Below are 19987 nucleotides of genomic sequence, written 5' to 3' on the forward strand. Positions count from 1 at the left end.
CCAACTTCAGAGGCCTCATCTATAATGGGACAGTGTTCTCTAGCCTTGAAAGGCCAATGGACTTGTCTTCATCCAACACAGAAGCATGCCTTGACAGGGTAGCCTTAATGGGATGGGCAGTATGAGGCAGGCAGCCAAGACTTCTCACACTCCTCCCACCAGCCCAGCACTGTTCCAACTCCTTACAAATATTGCCTCAACTTCTAGAAGAACTATATACTTCAGGTACTGTTCCAGTGGGGAAGCTGAGGCATAACATTGTGTTGAACACATAGCTTCAGTGGCCACAGACAACTCTCCGGAAGAACAAGTGCTATGCTGAAGTGTGTCCGTTTGTCCATTGTGCCGAAGCCCCTGATTTTATCTCCTATTTGGCCCTCACAACTGTGATGCAGAGGCTAGAACTCTCAATTCCTGGGTACAGAGACTGAGGCACAGAGAGGAAGTGGCTTGCTTGACTCAGTGGAATAAACAAATGCAGATGCCAGAACCAGAACTAGGTTCAGCACCTACCTAGGTTCTAAAGAAGGGCCATTTTAGGTTGGCTGAGGGCTCACTAACCCACCCACTCTGGGAGCCTGCTCAGGCCTCCTGGGTTCCATCGTGGCCTCAAGAGCCTGTGCATAGAGCAGAAAAGAGTGAAGGGCAGGGGGGCTGACAAGTGGGGACAGTTAGGGTTTCATTGGGATTTGGGGTGCACTTAGAAATATCACTATTACTGATTCCAGAGTTTTGTTTTTTGTTTTTTGCTTAGAAAGTTTCTGACAGTCCAGCCAGCCCATTCCACAGATGAGGCAAACTAAGGCCACCCAGCTGTTTAGATGAGAAATCAGATCAGGACACAGCAGGTCTGCCTCAAAGTTCCATAGTCCTGCCAGCTTCTAGAGAAGAGGTCCAGAGTGGGGAAAGGGCTGTTGGGGTCCAGAAGGGCAGCATTCATGCCAGCACGCAGCCCTTAGGATGGAAAACTGTAGGGGTCTCTCCCACCCTCGAACCCTATCCTTACCCACCACCCAGCACTCAGTCACCAGGGTGGAATATTTTAGCACCTATAGAAAAACCGTCACAGACGGCAGTGGCAGCTGTTGCTAAGGAGATGCTCCCAAAATAGCCCCCCTCCGCCAACCTTTCCTGCTGCTGCTCCTGCTGTGGGGAGGGGAGGAGGCCTGGCAGTGAGGGGTGTCACATGAGCTCTGGCCCCAGGCTCACTCATCCAACTTAGCCTCTGGTGGTAACTGTGGCCACAGACCTGAGCAGCCATAGGTCTGTGGAGGGATCTGGAATTGGCTTTTGCTGGCCCAGTGGCCTCACCACAGTCCTTAAGAAGGTCACCCAGGTGAGCTCAGAAAGCAGGAAGAAGCCTCTACTCCCAAGACCCTCAGCACACCCCCACAGTACTCCCATACACACAGCGCCAAAAATCCCAGCAGCCACACACACCCACTCCAGCACACCATGAGCACAGCCCACACAAGCCTATCCAGATATGCATCTGCACCAGGAAGACACACATAGATGCCCGGTAAACACATATGTCGGGAATGAACAGCACATACCACATGATATTCCACACAGCCATAAATGCACGGATTCACATATACAGACTCACATATCCATCCAAAGTGCACACATACAAAGGCCTGCCATGCCAGGCACACAGACACACACCAATGTATATACCCTCCCCAAAACACACACACACATGTTCACAGTTACAACCATCCAAACATGCCCAGCATGTGGATCTCAAAGGGTACCAAATGGGCTTTGTCCAGGGGACAGGTCCTGGGATTCAGACAACCTGAGTAAGGAGCTTGATCTGTTCAGTCACAGAGAAGGGGGACAGGTGGGTGGGTAGGTGGAAGGCCATTCCTCTATGAACCCCTCTTTACCTGGGACACACAGAGTTTTAGGTCCCAGGAGAACTGTCCTGGGCTGTGTCCATGGGGAGGAAAAAGTAGGAGCAGACTCACCTGCAGCTTGAAACCTCTAGGTATGGAAGGTTCTGAGACCCAGCTTCAGGGTGCAACTGGCTGTCACAGAGACTGCCCTTGGGGCTGGAGTGACAGACAGGACCAGGACAGAAACAGAGATAGCCCTTGGCGTGTTCAAGGCACTTTGCAGTTCGACAGCTTCTTTTAAACTTGGTGACTATTTCCCACACCTGGTGAGAGCTACTCTGAGACATTGGTGGTAATGTTCCATCTCCTAGACCTGGAGAGGAGTGGGGTCTTCAAGACCACACAGCAGCTTACTAAGTGGGCTGGTCTCCAACCAAGGAGAGGCCCATGGTGTAGTTGTCTTCCACTTGTCTGCACAGGTCTCTGTCAGGATGCCGGCCACTGAGAGCAGGTCCTAGCTTTGCCCATTTCATCCAGTGACTGGGGCCAACCCTCGGTCTCCCCACCTGGAAAGCAAGGAATCCCCAGGGGGTTATCTGGCTGTAGCTGGTGACCACACTGAGACCAGGGTGAGTGGGAGTGGAGTTTGCCTAATGCCCTCAGGACACGCCAGCGCAAGGACGAAAGGTTGCTCGCTCCCCTCCTCACTTGGCCAGCCACGATCTCTCTCCAACCTCGCTCCGTGGCTGGGCTCCAGAAATCCGGGCTCCGGGTCTTGGTTCTTTCCTCGTCACTCGGAAGATGCCTGGAGCGGCTTGCGGTTGCCGTGGGAACCCCACCCAGGCCAGACCCAGCTCACGACTGGGCACCAAGCTGAGGCAACCCCGTGGACCACTGGGCGGGCTTTTGGGAATCAGAAAACCACACCTGTCCCTGGAGTAACTCTCCAAGCGTAGCGCACGTATCTCAGAAGCTCAGCTCGGTGAAGTGCGTAAACCACGTCACCCAGGCACGGTCAATTCCGAGCACTTTAAGCAGCAGAAATCTAACGCACCAGGAAGGCACTGTTTAGTGGGAACTGCCTTTGAGACTGCGCTGGTTCCTATGTTTCCTCTCAGGTCCTCTTTTCGGGCCCTCTTTGGGACTAGGTTTTCTGCGAAGGGGGAATTGAGGAACTGACACGCGATCTTTACCTGTTCCTTGAGTAGCATTTTAGACATTTTGCTAACTTTGGCCCTGTGACCCGAATCAGTTAAAAACAAAACACACACACACACACACACACACACACACACACACACACACACGTATGGTCGTGAGAGATTCAATAGTTGAAAATGGGTAGCTCCTCAGTTGATGATGCCGGAGACTCCCAACTCATCTGGCTAGCCTGAAGTTCCTCTGCTTCAACTTCCTTTTGCTGACATCCCTTTAAGAGCAGTGCAGACATTGGGTCAGGGGCCACAACTTGTCCTCTTGTCTTTTGGCATGTCTCTACTTCCTGTAGCACTCTCTCCAGGAGTCACACTCCTACTCAAAACTCACTTGGCCCCCACACTTTCCTTAATTAAATCCTGCTGGCAACTTCCTATAAAGAGGCTTCTTACTGTATCCCCTAGGTCTTGCACTGTTTGTAAACAGACCCTTCCTCCCCCTGGGCACCCAAAGAAACCCTGCATGCTGCATTCCCCCCCCCCAGCCCTAGAGGCACCTGGCATGCAGCTGGTCTTCAATAAATATACTTGGCACTAAAAGTGGAAGGGAGGTTTCACAACCTTGGCTGTCTGATCTGTAAAATGCCATCAGCCCAGAACCTGCCAAAGATCAAGCTTCTGGGACACCTGGGCCCAGCAGCAGGGAGAGAAGGGCAGCAGGGAGCCAACCCTGGTTAGATATTTGAGGCTATGCTGCAGGGGCCTGGGAACCCTTAGGAGTCCCTGAATAGATTCTCCCGGCCTTCTGGGGCTCTGCTTGGGAGCCAGCCCACACTCTGCAGAGCATTCAACATAATAGTGAAATGTAACAAGGGGCTAAAAAAGACAACATTCCATGCTGGGATCATGCGGCCATATCTTTTTTTTTTTTTTTTTTCTATAACTAACTGAGTGGCCCTCGTTTTCCTCTCCCACAATTTGACCTTGAACATACAAGCTTCTTTGGTAGTGAGAAAGAACACTCACCCTTTGAGCTGAGAGAAGTTTCCCTCTTGGCTTCACTTTAGCAAGAACATTTTTTTGGGTGTGTGGAAATTGAGGCAGGGAGGGTGAGGCACCAGTGTCAGGGACTGATGGCACAGGGGACTGGAGGCAGGGAATAGGCTGGGGAGTCCTGGGGAAAGGGTGCTGATGGAGGCGTAGGCATAAACATTTCCCCATCTGTGAGCCACAGACTTAGTATTCACCTCTCAGGAGCCTCAGGATGACCCATTTAACAGACAGGTGAGTTAAGGCCTAGAGAAGAGGCTTGCAAAGGTTCACAGCCACAGTGGCAGGCCCAGAACAAGGCCCTGCAGTGTCCCAGCCTTGCTTCTTTCCCCTGTGCCATCACAATGGTCACTTCTCAGGCCTCCAGGCCTTGGCCAGTCTCCCCTGCCAAGTCTCCTGGGAGGAATTATAGGAATCAGCTCCATCCCAGCACCCAGCACCCAGCACCCACTGACAGCTGGGTTGCTTCCCAGGAGGACAGATGTACTATATATACAAGCTTCTCTCTGGCACTGGAAGGAGATGCCAACAGGTTGGGCAGCCTCACCTGAGGGATTTAAATAGCCACTGCTTTCCTGGGCATCAATTTAGGGAAGACATCTAGTCAGGCTTGGGTGAAAATAGGGGACAGAGGGCTGAGGACCATTTATCTTCCCAGAGAGCTTTGGTCCATGCACTTCACTTAACTGACCTCAGGCTCCATTGCCAGCCCTAACATGGAGAAAGTTGCCCAACATGCCTGAGGGGGCCTGGCACCCTACAGGTAAGCAACCCTCGCACAGATGTGCAAGCCCTGTGGCTTTAATTGTGGGAAAGCTCCCTGTCAGATGGGAGTCCTTGCTGACATAGGGTCCTACCCCCTTCCTCACCTCTCTGGCCTGGGAATCTGGCCCCCACCTTTGTCATGGCTACTAGCAGAGCATTGCAGTCAGTGTGGGGCTGAGCCTCGGGTGCTAGGCTAGCATGGTATCTGTGGGATAATCAGAAATGATTTCATAGCCAGGTGGTGGTGCATACCTTTAATCCCAGCACGAAGGAGGCAGAGGCAAGCAAATCTCTATAAATTCAAGGCCAGCCTGGTCTACAGAGTGAGTTCCAGGACAGCTAGGACTACAAAGAAACCCTGTCTGGGGGCTGGATTTCACTTCCAGGCGGTGGTGGTGGCACACACCTTTAGTTCCACTCAAGAGGCAGAAACAGACGGATCTCTGAGTCTGAGGCCAGTCTGGTCTACAGAGTAAGTTCTAGAATAGCCAAGGCTACACAGAAAAAGCCTGCCTCAAGTAAACAAATTAAAAAAAATCCAAGAAAAAGAAAGAAAAATTATTTCACTTGTCAGGATCCAAGATTCTGGGTATAGTGTGAGAATGGTAGTGTTTACTTGGGCAGGTTGTTCATATATGACTCAAGTTTTTGTTGGGCACATGTCTTTGTTCATCTACTCCTAGCATGCAAGTGTGTGTGTGTGTGTATTCTTACCTGTAGATTCACAGTAAGCCTGCCCAGGGTCCTACCTACATGCTGCATTCCCTCAGACCATGTCCATGATACTGGTTCTCGGATCACATGACAAGCCTTCCAGAACTGCTTCGTGCTGGGAGTAATGGTAACGGCACTGGGGAGAGGAGCATGGAAAGAGTTGGTGAACATGGTAGTGACAGATCTTCTTCCTGCCAAAGCCTCTCTTGCAAGCAGTGGGAGTGGGAAGAGGAGAGATGACAAGCTCCAGTAAGGGGGAGGGATGTTAGGATCCAGAAGAAGGCAGTAAGGCCCTTGATTCATCTGTTCCGTGTCTACAGGTTCAGAGACCTGTACCCAGAGAGGGTGGGTGTCCTGCTCAAGAACCCACACAGTGGGAGGTCTCAAGCCCACTGAAGGTTCTTCCCACTGTCTCCTGCCCGCCTCTCTGACATTTGGAGATTTTCCTGGTCAGCGAAGTGTTTTCCAGCATCTTCTCACATGAACAAGACAGGAACAGAAATGAAGGCGTGGGCTGAGACACACAGCCTCTTTGAAACTCCAGCGGCTCCATTGTAAGGTCAATACTGAGGTCCAGAGAGAGGAGTCCAGGTCAGTCTGTCTTCACACCCAGCATCATCAACACAAGGTTAACCCAGAGCTATCCAGATTAGCAGGTGAGAGGGTCGGGGCTAGTTTCAGCCCTACTTTCTCAGGAGGTTGCCAGCAGCAGAGAGCCTGTTTCCACCTCCCAGGCCCCAGCAGTCGGGACTCAACTTTTAGCCAAGTGCCAGGCTATGACTGTGCCTTCTGGGGATGAGGGGGATCCCTGGGTGCGTGTGCAGGACCAGAGAGGGGCATAAGCCAGCAGCCGCCCTGCAAACTGCCCCGCCCGCCGGCGTGGGGACGTGGGAAGGAAGAGCCGCTTCCTGGCTCCTCGCCCGCTCCCGGCCGCCCCGCCACGTCACCGTGCGGCCAAGGGTGCGCGCGGGCGGGCGCGCGCGCGCGAGAGAGCTAGGAGGAGCGGCACCGGCCTGGGACACCGCGAGGCGCGGGGACGGGGACGTGGCAGCGCCTGGCGCTCCAGAAAGTTCCTTGGAAGCTCCGCTTGACGCGGTGCGGGAAGCGGCGGGCGGAACCATGAACGTGTTCCGAATCCTCGGGGACCTGAGCCACCTCCTAGCCATGTTCTTGCTCCTGGTCAAGATCTGGAGGTCCAAGAGCTGCGCCGGTGAGCGGTGCCAGGGCGGGGTGGGACGGGACCAGGGTGAGAACTCGGACTCAAGAGAGAACCACGCGCGCTTTCAAAAACTTAAGACAAGTTGTTCGACGTCAGTGTCCGCCTCCTCGGACACTGCTACCGCACCTCTTTAGCCCCATCCTTCATCCTGGGCTACTGGGAGAGGACTAGAGGGTAGGGAGTGGCGACCCTCCCCCTCACTGGAAGGGAAGAGTGTGTTTAGAAGCCACCACAGTCTTGGGATCTTTCCCTCCACTCTCTCCTGCCTTTCTCCTCCCCCCCCCGCCCCCCAGGGAGAACCTTCCTTTCCTTGCATGCTAGTGATACCAGTCTGGCCAGGGAGTGTCGGGGGGGGGGGATGTGTGGGGGTGTGGAGCTGGCTCTGAGCGGAGATGGGAGGTATTGGAGGGGCTCCCTGTTCAGCTAGAGGCCTGGCTGCCTTGCTGGCATTGGGAAAAGTTTCCAGGTTAGATTGAGATTGCAGGTCCCCCGTGGTGCAAAGATAAACTGTCCACTGTGTGTTTCTGCCATCTTTGTTCCTACGTCCCTGCCTGTGTTGGGCATGAAGATAGGGGCTATGGAATGAGCTCAGACTCCATCAGAGCTGAGGAAGCAGAGAACAGCTGAGGGCTATGTGGAGGAAGAGGATGGGCAGGGTGTGTGCCTAGAAACAGGGTAGAGTTGAGAACCCTCCGGGCAGAGGGCATATCCCGGGAAGGACACACAGAGCAGAGAGGAATCCAGAAGGTAGGGTGGTCCAGAGGTGAAAGAATGTACCCATCTCGCTCAGGATGCGGGCCTAGGGAAGCCATGGAAGGTGTGGCACAGCGGGCCTCTCTGGGGATGGAGGCTGAGAGCACAGGAGAAGATGACACCTGAGAGGCTGGATGGGACAGGGACTAGGCTGAGTAAGGATCCTAGCACATTTGGGTCTCCTGAGAGAGTGTCACTCAAGTCCTTCAGGGCCCCTGGGGGCTGTAGGTCAAGAGGGAAGTCACCTATGCTTCAGAAAATGTCAGGGGCATGATTGGAGAGGGTGCTGTTACCCTCCCTACCTAAGCCCTGGGCACTGTGCCCTCAAAGCCCACTGCCCTGCCTTAGGGGGCTGGCCTCCTGTGATAGGTCCGTAAGAGATGTGGAGGAAAGAAAACCACTTGGAACTAGCCCTGTTTAGGTTCTGTCTCCATGAGTTCCTTCATGGCCATCTTCATCTCTAAGCACACTCCCAGGACCCAGTCTTTCTCACATGGCTCCTGCCACATGTATGTATGAGCCAGTCTACTGGTGAGTGTGAGGCCAAGGCTTGCCTGTAGCCAGTATGTGGGCCCAAATTCTCCAGAATGGGAGAGACTTTAGGAGTACTCCTTCTTGGTCATTAAAAATGTCGCCCTGGCCTGAGGGTGGTGGCACACTATTTTAATCCCAGCACTCAGGAGGCAAAGGCAGGTGGATCTCTGTGGGTTCAAGGCCAGCCTGGTTTATAGAGCAAGTTCCAGGACAGCCAGGGCTACACAGAGAAACCCTGTCTCAAAAACCAAACCAAACAAACAGAAAAAGTCACCCTGTCCCATCAGCCCCATTAGAAGAGTGTGGGCAGTGTGGGCATAGGAGGTAGAGACACTACATGGGCCACACTGCCCACACATCCTATTCTCTAGGAATATAATCTGGACAGAGAGTGACAGGAACCAGGGGAGAGGGTGGCCCAGGCAGCAAATGGGATTAGGTTTTGGTTTTTTTTTTTTAATAGGTTTTGGATCTTTTAAGGACATTTGGAAGCCACTTAAAAACTTTAGGCAAGATTTTATCTTAAAATAGCCTTTGGGTTTCTTGATAGAGATTGGAAATGGCAGACAAAGGTTTTGGGAGAGCAGTCTACCAGACTGAAGTGAGAGCTGGGCTGTCTGAGAGCTTCAGAGCAGAGGGGAGTATGCTAAGGAGTCCTGAAGGGAATGTGTGGCCTGGTGACTGCTGGGATGTGGGGCAGGGGCAGGGAGAGGGTGGCTGTGAGTTTGTGGGCTGAGTGCTAGGGGCTGGGGTCTGTTTACTGAGAAGGGGTGGAGGAAGCTGAGGGGAGAGAGGTTTGTGTTAAAGCTGACTTTGGGGGCCTTATGGGAATGTCCTGAAAAAATGGAGAAGACAGGTGAATGAATGTACAGGCCAAAACTGGGAGGAGGGCTCAGATGTGGAGGAGCACTAGCGTTTTGTGTGCGCGTGCATGTGTGTGTTTTAGAGGCCATCAGCCACAGGGATGGCTGAGATGCCAGCAGTACAGGGCAAGAGGCTGCTGGATGGTTTGATGGCAGAGACAGGTATTGCTGCATGCAGAAGGGGATGCTACCAGGGCAGGAGAGGGATGCTGGGGGTGGGCAGGTAATATTAGCTGCTCTTGAAACCAGGACTGAGGTCAGTTGACCTTGGCTGCAGAGACATGGGCACTGTGAAGGGGAATGGTTAGATGAGGTGACAAAGACTGGTGAGGGCATGGAAAGGGAGAAGGAAAAGGAGGTACCTGGCTGGCTCTTGGGGTCACCTCCGTGATCACCAGCAGAGGCCAAAGGGTTACCTATTGTTTCAGGGTCAGAGCAGGGAAGTGTGCAGCAGGAACACAGGTGAGCTGGGGGTGGAGTCAAGAGTACAGTGACTTCATAGATTGTTACAATTGATTATTCTGGTGCATGAGATAGAACCCCGAATCTTGTATATGCTAAGCAAGTGCCCTACTACTAGGCCACACCCCAATCCTTATTTATTTATTTGTTGTGGTGGTATTTCTCTGTGTTAACAGCTTTGGCTGGCCTGGAACTCACTCTGTGGATAAATCTGGCCTTGAACTCACAGAGCTCCGCCTGCCTCTGTCTCTTGAGTGCTGGGATTATTGGTGTGCACCACCATGCCTGGCTACTTTTAATTTATTTAGAGACAAGAGACAAGGCTCCGTGTAGCCCAGGCTGATCTTGAACTCTTAAGTCCTCTGTCTCAGAATTCCGAGTGAGGGGGTACACACTGCAGCACTGCACAAAGGTCCAGCCATTGTTCCTGTCTCTTGAGAACCTGCATGGCCACTAGGTGTGACATCAACCTTAGTGGAAGCTGAATGAAAGCACAAGGGACCCCTCTGGACTCTGGAACTCTTACATTCAAAAGTCCCTGGTAGGCCAGGCGGTGGAGGTGCACGCCTTTAATCCCAGCCCTTGGGAAGCAGAGACAGATCTCTCAGTTCAAGGCCAGCCTGGTCTACAAAGTGAGTTTCAGAACAGCCAGGGCTACATACACAGAGAAACCCTGTCTCAAAAAAAAAAAAAAAAAAAAAAAAAAAAAAACAAGCAAAAAGTCCCAGGTAGTTGTATCACAAAGCTGTAATTGTAGCACTCAGGAAGTGGTAGCAGAAAATTAGGAACTCAAGGCCAGTTTTGTGTACACAGAGAGTTTGAGGCTAGCCTGGACTACACGAGATGCTGTCTCAAAATATTAAAGATTGGGCAGGTGAGATGGCCCAGTGGGTTAAGGTACTTGGCAAATTTGAGCATCTAAGTTTGATCCACATGGTGTAAGGAGGGAACCAGCCCATTGAAAGTTGTCCTCTGACTTCTGTACATTGCATGTGTGCATACACCCCATAAATACATTTTATAAATATTTATTTTGGTTTCTTTTTTTTTTATTTTCGAGAGAGGGTTTCTCTGTGGCTTTGGAAGCTGTCCTGGAACTAACTCTTGTACCAGGCTGGCCTCCAACTCACAGAGATCTGCTTGCCTCTGCCTCCCCAGAGCTGGGATTAAAAGTATGCCACCACTGCCCGGCATAAATATTTTTTTTTTATGTGCATTGGTGTTTTGCTTGCATGTATGTCTGTGTGAGGGTGTCAGATTCCCTGGAATTGGAGTTACAGGCAGTTGTAAGCTGCCATGTGGGTGCTGGGGATTGAACCCAGGTCCTTTGGAAGAATAACCACTGCTCTTAACCTCTGAGCCATCTCTCCAGCCCTCTTCCCAGCCTAAATATTTTTTAAAAAACATTAAAAAAATAACTTTGGGGGGCTGGAGAGATGGCTTAGAAGTTAAAAGCACTGACTGCTCTTCCAGAGGTCCTGAGTTTAAGTCCCAGCAACCACATGGTGGCTCACAACCATCTATAATGGGATCTGCTGCCCTCTTCTGGCCTGCAGGGATACGTGTATAAATCTTTAAAAAAAAAAAAATAACTTTTGGGAATCTTGGGTAGGAGAATTGGGAGTTCAAGGCTATCCTGGGCTATATAACAAGACTCTAACTTAGATAAATAAATATGGAGTAGGCCAGGGAAGCCAAGACACACCATGGGCCAGAGCTGGAGAGGTGGATCAGTGGTTAAGAGTATTGATTGTTCTTGAAGAGGACCCAGATTTGATTCCTAGCACCTACATCATGGCTTACAAATGTCTGTAACTCTGGTTCCAGGTACTTACATGGGCACCAGACACACTTGTGTTACATATATATACATGCTGGTACTACACACACACACACACATACACACACAATCTTTTATGTTTTGAAACATGTTATCATGATGTAGTTACGGCTGGACTAGAACTCACAGAGATCCACCTAATTGGCCTCCTGAGTGCTGGGGTTAAATGTGTGCACCACCACACCTAGCTAAAATAGTTTTTATTATGTGTATGTGTGTATACTGGAGTCCATTCATGTTCGCCACATGCTTGCACTGACAGTGGGGCTCAGAAGAGGGCATCTGGTCTCCCAAGACTGGAGTTACAGGCAGTTGTGAGCCACTTTGTGGGGGTTGGGAACTGAACCCCTCTACAAGAACAATAAGCACTCTTAACTACTGAACCATCTCCCCAGCTCAAAAAATAAATCTTTTTTAAAAAGGAAGACAGGCCTAGGAGCTGGGCATGGTGGTGGCACACACCTTTGCTCTCAGCCAGAAAGGGTTGCTAAAACCTTGAAACCAGCCTTCTCTTGTTTTGCTTAATTAAACAATTTTGAGACATGGTATCACTGTGTAGCCCTGACTAGCCTTGAACTCAAAAGGGATTAAAGGCGAGCGCAACCATGCACAGCAAGCCAACCTATTCTATGTAGAAAGCTCCAGGCCAGTCAGTACTACACAGCAAGATCCTGTCTCAAAAGAGAGAAAGAAAAAAGAAACAGTATGGAGAATAAGACACGGTTTGTGACAATTCCATGCATGCACCTGGGTCATGAACATGCACTCAGGCACATATGGAGCTGTGGCTCCAGGTCTGTGCACTAAGGCATCTTGGTTTTTGCATGTGCCATTTGGTGTTTATTATTTACTAATTGCAGTGTTGGGATTTGAACCCAGGGACTTGCACATGCTTGGCAATTGCTCTGTCACTGAGTTGCACCCATAATTTTTGTATTATAATGGATAAAAATAGGCATAACCTTTATGAGTAGGAAAAGGGCTTTTAAAATTGTGCATTTTGGCAAACAGAGTGGTGTTGGCCGGTGTCTTCATTTGCCTGCTTGTCTCCCTGGCGAACCAGCACCTCGAGTCAGTGCCTTGTTCTCCCAGGATGGAGCTCTGGGGGTGGCACACAGAACAGCCTCAACACCCCCACCCAGGCGGCTCACACTACCCCCGCATTCTCCACAGAGAAGCACCAAGGTGGCACACGCCAGGGGACTGGAACGTAGTGTTTGGATCTTTATTTGGAGACAGATCATAGCTCAACAGGAGACACAGGGACTCCAGTGTTTTAGAGTGGGGTAGGACAGCTGTACCTGGTGTCTGGGTGGCCTCCCTGAAGTTCATGTTCTCATGGTCTCCTTTTTCCCCCTGCCCAGGCATTTCTGGGAAGAGCCAGATTCTTTTCGCTTTGGTCTTCACCACCAGATACCTGGACCTTTTCTCCAATTTTATCTCCATCTACAACACAGTGATGAAGGTGAGAGCATGGGAGCTGCTGGTGTGTTGGGTGTCTCAGGCCAGGGCTGGGGCTGTTGTACCTGCCTTGCTACTCAAGGCCTTTCAGGTACAGCTGGCCACTGTACCGTTCCCTCGAGACCAAGGTGGTGCTTGTACTTAGCTGGGCGGGGGTGGGGGGTGGGGTGGCTGTGAAGTTCATCAGTGTCACAAATTGAAATGTATCATGGTGCACTCCTGTAATTTCAGCACAGGGGAATCAGGGAGACAGGAGGATTGCTGCAAGTTCAAGGCCGCCCTGGTCTACATACTTAGTTCCAGGGGTACACAATGAGACAGTGTCTCAAAAGACCTCACCACCGGGCTGAAGAGATGGCTCATCAATTAAGAGCATTGAGTATTCTTCCAGAGGACCGGGTTTCCAACTCCCAGCACCCACATGGCAGCTCACAACTGTCTGTAACTCCAGTTTCTGATACCCTCACACAGATATACATGCAGGCAAAATGCCAATGCACAAAAAAATTTAATAATTAAAAAAACACCACAATACCCCCAAATGTAAATATAATACCCTGTCATGGATTAAATATTTCTTAAAAACTAGCCATAACCCAGAATAGTTAAACAAATAACCCAGACTTTTTTTATTGGACCCTGGACATTGGTGAACTTGGTTTGGCCACCCTTGCAACAAATGTGTTTGCCATTGCTAGGCCAGGCACTTGGAGACATTTAAGACTCATAGATCCTTAGGGGAACACCATAAGCAGATGAGAACATTATGGATGGGCTAAACAAAATATTAAAATCTTACTTTAATTGAAAGTTTTGAAGAGTTATCTGATAGAGGCTCAGGGAGTGTGAGCAGGAGCTGAGGAGCAAACCGTAAGCCAAGGTGTGCATGACAAGCGACCAACCCTGAGCTGGGAGGGTAAGCACCAAACCAAGTGCATAGCCAGGGCAAAGGCCGCTAAAGGCAGGGACAGGCTGGGCTCTTCAGAGAAGCACTGTGAGGGCGAGGCAGAGGGAACCCTGTGGGATTGCCGCAGGGACCGGAGGCTTCAATGGTACTGTGGTTTGGAAGTATGGATCATTTTCTCAGTTCTGCTGCCATGCCTCATCTCTGTGCCATGGATGCATTTGGGGTGAATGGATTCTCACCACCCCTCCTGGCTTTGAGGCAGGTATGTCAGAGGTGAGAATAGATTGCTAGTCAGAAAAGTGGGTCCGCAAAGCCAGGGTGTAACGCTCCTTACTCTAACATCCTTAGTGTGGTCAGGACTCGTGCGCAAGTGAACTATACAGAGCCCTGCACTTGCTTGAAGTCTCTTGCTATTGTCATCTTGAAATCTCTAGTTTTAAACAAAGGGCCTCATATTTTCACTTGGCAGTGGGCATGGTAAGTTGTCTGGCTAGCCACAAACATAATATCTCTTCTCAGTTACCACAGGGTTACAAAGTGTGTGCTATGTTCCTAAGGCAGAAAGGTATTGGTGGCACAGTAAGGTACCTGCCATCTAGGATTTTTTTTTTTTTTTAAGATGGAGCTCTTACTATGTAGCCTTGGGGACCTGGAACTCAGAAATCCACCTGCCTCTGCCTCCCGAGTGCTGCAATCACAGGAGTATGCCACTGTGCCTGGCTTATTTTAGTTTTTAAAGGTTTACTTGTATTTTCTGTGTATTTTCTATGCCTGTATGTATGTGTACCACATGTATGCACTGCCCCCAGAGGCCAGATGTTGGATTCCCTGAAACTGGAGTTAAAACCCATTGTGAGCTAGCTGCCATATGGGTGTGGGAACCAAACTTGGGTTCTCTGCAAAAGCAGAGAAGACTCACCACCTCTCTCCAGCTCCACTTCTTGGTTTGGAAACAGGATCAAGGCTGGCCTTGAACCTGAAATTATCCTGCCTCAGCCTCCCATATGCAGGGATTATGAAGAAAGCTCTTTTTGTTGTTGCTGGTTTTTGTTTTTGAGACAGGATCTCTCTCTACATAGCCTTGGCTGTCCTGGTACTCACTATGCAGATCAGGCTGGCCTTGAACTCACAGAGATCTGCAAGTCTCTGAATATTGAGTGCTGGGACTAAAGTTGCGCACCATCACCACCACCCAGCTGGAGAAGCTGTTTTTAAATAGCTTATCCAAAATTTCAAGTGGCTGAAATGGAGGATGGTAAGTTCTGGGCTAGCCTGGGATACATGTCACCTTGGGCTGGTGAGAAGGCTCAGTGAATAAAGATGCCTGACATTAAGCCTGACCATCTGAGTTGGATCCCCAGAATCCACATGGTAGGAAAGAATCAATTACTACAAGTTGTCCTTTGATAGCTATATGCACACCACAACATGTATTTGTGACAACTCTCTCTCTCCCTCCCTCCCTCTCCCTCTCTCTCCCCCTCTCTCTCAAAAACCAAATAGCTGGGCATGGTGGTGCACACCTTTAATCTCTGCACACAGGAAGTAGAGGCAGGCAGATCTGAGTTCAAGGCCACTCTGGTCTACAGAGTGAGTTCCAGGACAGCCAGGGCTACACAAAGAAAGCAAAACAAGCAAACCAAAAACTCAAAACAAACGAAACAAAAGTTCCAAAGTCTTTCTGAAAATTCTACTTTGATCCCAAGCTACTCTGGAAATGTAGTTTTGGTTGAGTGCATTACCTGAAGTCCCAGTTCTACCTGCTCATGTGACAAGTGTGAGTGTCTTATCTGTATCTTGTGAAGATTTCAAGAGATGGCTGGCTCACCAAAGGGAATGCTCTCTCAGAGACATCCTTTGGGGTTCCAGGGAGCTCATCACTAGCAGTGGTAGGGGAGGATGCTGTCACCTGTGAAACATTTGATCTGTATGAATCTGAGTCTGAGATCTTAACACTACCCTCTTAGAATCATCACCCGCTTACTTCATCCCTCCACAGACCTAGCCTTGAGTAGCAGGATGAGGCATCCAGTCTGTAATGGAATGGTGCTCCTCACTTCCTGCCTTCCCTCCTTCACTAATCTGTGCTGAGTAAGGAGGGAGGGGGGGACTCAGAACTGAGTGTCCTGCCTGTGATTCCTATTGTAGGGGAGACAAACTCACATTTTCACAGGGCAAGTGACTCCTGTGCTACATGTGGTGATACCATGTAATTCTAGTGATGTTTCAGTGATTGAGTTCTCTATAGTCTAGTGCCACTAGCAGCATTAGCATCACCCAAGCAGTTGTTAGAAATGCAAGTTCCATTGCTGTCCAAACCTACAAGAAAAGACCTTGGCAGGCATTAGAGAAGTCACTGTGGCTCTAATGCAAACCTCCAGCCCATGAGACTAGGGGCCCTAGGAACTATCACACACACGCATGCGGCATGTTGGGGGACAATAGCATGTTGGCCCTCAGGGTTACAGATACCACAGTTTAACATGAGCATTAAGAAATTATTTCATAAAAAAAAAGAAATTATTTCAAAGGCCAAGTAGTAGTGGTGCACACCTTTAGTTCCAGCACTTGGGAGGCATAGACAGGCAGATCTCTGAGTTCGAGGCTAGCCTGGTCCACAGGAGACCGGCTCCAAAGCTACAGAGAAATCCTGTCTCAGGGAGGAAAAAAAAAAAAAAAAAAAAAAAAAAAAGACTTCATAGGTGCCCATGGCCCATGTCTCTCTAGGTTGTTTTCCTCCTCTGTGTTTATGTCACTGTGTACATGATCTATTGGAAGTTCCGGAAAACATTTGATATTGAGAATGACACATTCCGGCTTGAGTTCCTCTTGGTCCCAGTGATCGGCCTTTCCTTTCTGGTGAACTACAGTTATGCACCAATGGAGGTGAGTCTGATCCAAAGGCAGGGGTGCCTCCCAGCACCCTCTTCAGCCATCTGGGTCTGCCAACTACAAGTCAATTTTTCAATATTGACAGTGTTCACCCTCATCCCCCAGTAAGGGGCACATCTGTTCAGTCATGAGGTTTCACATTAAGCAGGTGGTATCCCTGCTTCTGTTGGGACTATAGCTTCACAGACCTGAGCTTCAAGAGACAAACATCTCTGGAGATCCTGTGCTGGTATTTATGGGATGTACCTTGCCATACTATGGCTTAAATTATGCCATTTATAAATTGTGCCATCTGTAAAAACTGTTTTGTGGACATGTTTGCAGGTATAAAACAGCAGGCATTACGTACCTGAGTTTGTATTTCCATAGGAAGCAATAGAAAGGTACAACTACTGAAGTCAGGACTGGTAATACCATGAGCAGAGTGCTTGCCCAGCATGCATCTGGCCTTAGCTTCTATCCCCAACATCAAATAGCCACAAAAATCTGGTGTGGTGAAGCATTCCTGTTGCGCCAGCCTTCCTTGGGAAACAAGGCAGTTAGCTCAAAGCCTACTTGGGTTACACCATTACACTGGGACCCTGACAAGGATTGTGTGACAAACTGTTCTCTCCAGCAAACGTTCACTATTACATGGGTTCCCCAAACTTTTTGACAGGTACTCTGGACCTTCTCCATCTATTTGGAGTCAGTGGCCATCCTGCCACAGCTCTTCATGATCAGCAAGACTGGAGAGGCTGAGACCATCACCACTCACTACCTGTTTTTTCTGGGACTGTATCGGGCCCTCTATCTAGCTAACTGGATCTGGCGGTACCAGACAGAGAATTTCTATGATCAGATCTCAGTGGTATCTGGAGTAGTACAAACCATCTTTTACTGTGACTTCTTCTACTTGTATGTGACCAAAGGTAGGCACTGGTCCTAAGTCACTATGTACTCTATAGTATTCCAGCTGGTCTGAGGAGGCAGAACCAAGGTTCATGCCTTGATGGGGGAGGCATACACCAGTGGGAATAATAACTGTATACAGACAAGGTAACTGGGAAGGGTACTTTTGCCAAACCTGGCTGGGAAAATCTCATGTATAAGCTCCAAAGTAGACCTTAGAAAGTCATAAACCTTGAAACTCACACCAAGTTCACACAGGACATCACCAAAACCACCTGTAAGAACTCATTTCAACCAACCCAGCAGTTGACACACAGGGAGATTAGTCAGGGTAGCTTAATGAGGCTCAGGGTGAAGAGATAAGTCTATGGGAATGAAAGAGAAGAACTGTAGTTGACTGCTAAATCTACAACTATGTAAGGAAGGAGCATCGGTAACCAAGATGTGGGCAAAGGGGCAGAGTCCATGGCTAACCTGAAATGGAACTTCTGGTAACTTAACTCCTACAAGCTGACAATGATGAAGGGACAGCAGGGTGTGGTAGATTGTGCCCCAGCATTAGGGAGATAGTCAGGTGGATCTCAAGTTCAAGTCCAGCCAAGGTTAACGAAACTCTCAAAAGGGACAAAGCAGGTAGAAACAATCCTTTTCTAAGTATAACACATTTTGTAACTTCATCTTCCTTTTCTTATAGTCCTTAAAGGAAAGAAGTTAAGCCTACCAATGCCAGTCTAAAGAGACGGGCCACGCTGTAAAGCAACCAGAGCAAATAATTTCTCCTTGGTGACTTAATGTTAAATGATTGGTGTGAATTTTACCAAAGCACTGGCAGAACATCCTATCTCAACATCAACAGTTGGACCTCCCTTACATCCCACCATGGATGCAATGGATACTTGATCAAGCCACCCAAGTGTGGGGCCTTACAATGGCAAGTGAAAACAAGGAGCAGTAGATACCTCCTCCACAACCAACCATTGCTCTTTTGACTACAGTGGAGGAAGGCTCATGCCAAGGAATGGGCAAGATCCATTTACAAAGACCCTTCTTAGGTCAGAGTGGTACTGAAGATGCTGGGGGCAACATGTGTCGTTACACTACATCTAAGGTGCAAGCAATCCAAGTCACCAGCTCTGCCAAATACTTAGCACTCACTTCAGTTTCCAGCCTATGTGGACACCATGGCCATCTAACTGTTGACTCAGATTCTTGTGCCAAGAGCCATCATTAGTCCCACCCTCCCCTCCCAGTTTGAGGTGCTAACTAGGGTGATTAGTCACTCAACCTCCCAATATTTGTTTGAAGCAAAATGTTAAAATTACACTCAATGTAATAAAAAATTCACACCTTTATCGTCAATTGTTTATTTATACCTACAAAAGAAAACAAGATGGTATCAAAAGGGCAATTTACAAACTAAGAATAGTAGTAACATAGCTCTTAGCATCCTGTGCCTTAACATCACACCTACAATTCAAGTCTCAATGACAGGAATGTGTTGAGAGACCAGCAAAGGCTTTAGCAGAGCACTGATCCCAAGTAAAAGCCAACCTTTTAGATGAAAAGTCTGCACAATGAATTGTTTGGGAGGGGTAGAGATAAGCAGTCCACAGCTTAATACTGAAGTCCTTTCCCTAAGTAAGTTGACCCAGCTCCAAGGGTTTGCCTACGCCTGTTCTGAGAGAACACAAGGACAGACGAAGAGGCAGAAGCCATTGATCTAAATAGGAAAACAGCTAGTTTTCTGTTGTAGCCAGGCCAAAGGAGCTTATGAAATGGGAAACCAGCTGTTAATTCTATCTGGATTATGCTTCTGGAAGATAGGGGAGGCGAGCAACCTAGCTACTGCTCATCCCCAAAGGTGTTAACAGAAGGGATGTTTTGAAGAGCTGCGGTAGCACAGGATAGCCTATGGTATGATGCTTAATAAATAAATTTGAATTTGGTTGTAGAAAGAAGATTCTGTAACAGGCTGGTCAGTGTCCATGATTAGACACTTCCTTTCGGCAGAGTGAGACAAGACAGGACACATACTTTGGTTTCAAAGCACAGAGCAGGGTTGCCACACATCTGTGCCCACCTCTCCCTTAGTTTCATATTCTGTAAGGATATGGATAAGGATAAGGAAAACAAAAGGATGCCAAGCGTTCACATGTGTATATCCACTATATGCTGACAACCTACCTGTTATGTCGCACACTGAATCCTACTTTCAGAGCCCTTAAAACCATCCCTTTTCACTTCCTGGAGGAAGCCTCACATGTATATCATTCCTAAGGCTTTTACAAAGCAGCAAGCACTCCGAGTGCACAGCCAAGGAATGCAGTGGAGTCTCCTCTCTTTAACTGTACTGTGAATGAGTAACAACAAAAAAGGCCCCATCATTGTGATCTATCAGAGATGTTGGGGCCATCTATCCTGTTAGGGTGACACAAGTCTTTCAGGATGCACCTGCTGCTCTTGGCAGTTTCAGGACAAACTCACCCACTTGACACTGAAGAGAGGTGGATTCTAGTTCTCCATAGTACTTCCTAATTACTACCTACCTGTGAAAAGCTGAGTGCAAAGGGATGCCAAGGAGCCTCCAGCTGCTACAACAGGCTGTGGAGACTAGCTCTTCACCAGTCCTGCTCAGGAGAGC

The 19987-nt window shown here is 49.1% G+C and overlaps 1 protein-coding gene across 1 annotated transcript; it reads left to right on the forward strand.

Annotated features, from left to right (window-relative positions):
• The first annotated feature begins 6541 nt into the window (after positions 1-6541).
• On the forward strand, positions 6542-18698 carry Kdelr3 (KDEL endoplasmic reticulum protein retention receptor 3). Its single transcript, XM_051189395.1, has 5 exons — positions 6542-6734; positions 12560-12660; positions 16291-16449; positions 17114-17366; positions 18041-18698. Exons 1-5 carry the CDS (start codon positions 6644-6646, stop codon positions 18079-18081), a joined length of 645 nt encoding a protein of 214 aa, XP_051045352.1. The 5' UTR covers positions 6542-6643; the 3' UTR covers positions 18082-18698.
• Positions 18699-19987: the final 1289 nt, after the last annotated feature.

Source organism: Phodopus roborovskii, unplaced genomic scaffold (genome assembly GCF_943737965.1).
Source record: "Phodopus roborovskii unplaced genomic scaffold, PHOROB, whole genome shotgun sequence".
Taxonomy (NCBI): Eukaryota; Metazoa; Chordata; class Mammalia; order Rodentia; family Cricetidae; genus Phodopus; species Phodopus roborovskii.

Excerpts from the sequence above, each read along its gene's own strand:
- Kdelr3 (XM_051189395.1), top strand. The coding sequence starts at position 6,644 with ATGAACGTGTTCCGAATCCTCGGGGACCTGAGCCACCTCCTAGCCATG. Across the intron at positions 6,735-12,559 it reads GAGGTCCAAGAGCTGCGCCG|GCATTTCTGGGAAGAGCCAG; the intron begins GTGAGCGGTGCC and ends CCCCCTGCCCAG. Across the intron at positions 12,661-16,290 it reads TCTACAACACAGTGATGAAG|GTTGTTTTCCTCCTCTGTGT; the intron begins GTGAGAGCATGG and ends ATGTCTCTCTAG.